The sequence below is a fragment of the Solanum lycopersicum genome, chromosome 11 (assembly GCF_036512215.1).
Source record: "Solanum lycopersicum chromosome 11, SLM_r2.1".
NCBI classification, from domain to species: Eukaryota; Viridiplantae; Streptophyta; class Magnoliopsida; order Solanales; family Solanaceae; genus Solanum; species Solanum lycopersicum.
This window is the reverse complement of record NC_090810.1, coordinates 35197021-35199921: the sequence shown is the minus strand read 5'-3', so window position 1 is coordinate 35199921 and position 2901 is coordinate 35197021. Positions and strand designations below refer to the sequence as shown.

At 43.1% G+C, this 2901-nt stretch overlaps 1 protein-coding gene across 1 annotated transcript; it reads right to left on the bottom strand.

Moving 5' to 3' along the window:
- Window positions 1–1635: 1635 nt before the first annotated feature.
- Window positions 1636–2127, bottom strand: LOC138339376 (uncharacterized). The gene has a single exon (XM_069290970.1). It carries the CDS (start codon window positions 2125–2127, stop codon window positions 1636–1638), a length of 492 nt encoding a protein of 163 aa, XP_069147071.1.
- Between the last annotated feature and the right edge of the window lie 774 nt (window positions 2128–2901).

Below are 2901 nucleotides of genomic sequence, written 5' to 3'. Positions count from 1 at the left end.
TGTCGTAGAACACTTGAAAAAAATATGGAGACCCTTAGGGTAGTGGTCTCTGACCGTCATGACAGTCGTGCAGGACGGACCGTCGTGGGTATGACGGTCCGTCACATGTGTCCGTTGAAGGACAGTTGAAAAAAAATGAGAGACCCTTAGAAACAGGGTCTCTGACAAATAGAACGATTGTGCAGGACGAACCGTCGTGAAGATGACGGTCCATCACATGTGTCCATTGAGAATTACTTGGGAAAAAATGAGAGACCCTTAGACACTGGGTCTGTGACAATCGGAACGGTTGTGCAGGACGGACCGTCGTGAGTACGACGGTCCGTCATATGTGTCCGTTGCGACAAGGTGCTTGGGCTTTTACAACGGACCCTACGACGGTCCATCGTGGGTGTGACGGTTCGTCATCGGGGTCTCATTCTTAATAACAGTGACAAAACTGAGGGCACCCTATGCATCCCCGATGAACCCACATCAAACTTGTTGTAATTTTGACCTACATTTGTCTAACCCAACTACCTAGGAAACTAGAAATGCAAAAGCACCTATGTCTACGGTTGTAAACATGGTAATTTTCGAACATTTTTAGCCTAGGTTAGATGGAATCGTATAAAAGAAACAATATATGACAAAGAACTAAGCTAATACTAACTAATAAACAAAAATGCAAGATAATTCAGTAGAAATTCGAGACACATACCTTAGAAATGGAGAAAACAACTGGACAGGTACTCAGTGGCTAGGCAAACACCCACGACAGCAACACCGACTAGTAGATTAACACTTTTAGGGCTTTGGAGAATTTTGGGGGAACAATGATCGAGGGGGATAATATGGAAGTTAAAAAGAGAGGGAAGTTGGAGGAATAATGAATGAATGGGGTGAAATAAAGGGTTGGGGGGTGGGTTTAAACGGTCTAATTTTGAAAAAGACTCCAACGGGGTCGGGTCGGGTACGAATCATTAATCACGCGATGGTTCCACGATGACAGTCCATCGCAGTTGTGACGACCCATCGTTGGTTCTTTCGTGGGTGCCTTAGTTTGAAAATAACACAAAGACGTACCTGGTACGACGGAGGCATACGACGATCCGTCGATGTATCCATCAGGGACTGCTGCATAATAGTTTTCTGCAGAATTTCCTGGTGATGTGCCTGCAAATTTAGAAACCCATTAGTAGAAAAATGCTACCATTACTAAAAAGACTTTAAGTATTGGGTTGCCTCCCAACAAGCGCCTGATTTAATATCGCGGCACGATTGGGGAACCTTGATTACTCAGACTTCATCAAGATGGTATGCCTCTATCACTACATCCCCCGATGCTTTATGCCCAAAATAGAGTTTTATTCTATCTCTATTCCTCTTAAACCGCACTCCTTCCTTGGATTTTAACTCAACTGTTCCATGAGGGAATACTTGGGTAATCATGTAAGGGCCAGTGCATTTGGACTTGAGCTTGCTCGGAAGACAAGGCACCCCAGAACTGCCTACAAGCACCAAATCCCCAACCATAAACTCTTGTTTTGCATTTTTCTGTTCAGTCTCCTTCTTCATCTTTTCTTCGTGGGATATGGAAGATACCGATTGGAGCTCACCACTCTGCCTCATGGTCCTACAAATGTTGACGGTCGCTTATTCATTATTCAACATTAATGTCGTGTGTCCCTTCTTCATATCAACTAATGCTCTACTTTTAGCAAGAAATGGCTTCCCAAGAATAATAGGCACTTCAAAATCGACCTCACAATCAAGAATAACAAAATCAGCCAGAAAGATAAATGACTCCACTTTTACTAGCACATCATGGTGTATCCCTATAGGCCGTTTCACTGTCTTATCAGCCATCAGAAACCGCATCACAGTGGGTTTTGGATCCTCCAAACACAATTTCTTGCAAATCGAGAGGGGCATGAGATTTATTCTTGCCCATAGATCACATAATACTTTCACAAAATGTAATGACCCAACTATACACGGAATAGTGAATGCACTAGGATCTTCTTTCTTTTGTACGAGGGATTTTGTATCAATAGCAGTACAATGCTGCAGTCTATTATCATCCTCGAATGTGACCCATCTTTTCTTGGTGACCAGATCGTTCATAAATTTTGAATAATCGGGCATTTGTTCTAGAGCTTCTACCAAAGGGACATTGATAGAAAGCTCCTTCAACATTGTTATGAATCGCCGGTATTTACCATACTCGGTCTTTTTCACTAATCTCTGAGGGAAGGGTGGTGGTGGACTAGGCATGGGAATTACCTTGATAGGTACTTCTGCATCTTTTCCATTACTTTCTTCTGCTTCACCACTACCCTTTACCACATTATCATTATCCTTTTTCACATTTTCCTCAGTAGATGGCATAGGTGGGTCAATGGCTTGCTTACCACCCCGAATGTGATTGCAATACAATGCGCATCATTCTTGGCATTTAGGACAGTGTTGCTAGAAGAGTGCCCGGTTGTCGTGTGTTCACTGTCGCAGAAAATTGGGCCACTTGCAATTTGATCTGTTTAATCGAAATTGCATGTGTATCAACTTTTTGCCCGATACTAGCTAAATCACACCTCAACTCTTAAATGTGCTCATCACTAGCATCTAACCTCCTGATCATTTTGTGCAACATATCCTCAACTTGCGCCATACTATCTCTACCATCCCTAGGAGTAACTTCAAGATTTAGAGGAGGGACATAGGTCCCATTCCTGTCATTTCTATTAGAATAGTTACCCTTGTTAAACTTGTTGTCGCGGTTGTAGTTTCCATCTCGGACATAATGACCCTCACGGTTGTAGTTTCCATAGTTCCGACCATGGTTCCCTTGACCTTAGCGCAAATTATCCTCATTTGAGACTTGGGCGCTCTGTCGGAAACCCCCCGTCTGCTCATTTACTG

Excerpts from the sequence above, each read along its gene's own strand:
- LOC138339376 (XM_069290970.1), bottom strand. The coding sequence starts at position 2,127 with ATGCCCGATTATTCAAAATTTATGAACGATCTGGTCACCAAGAAAAGA.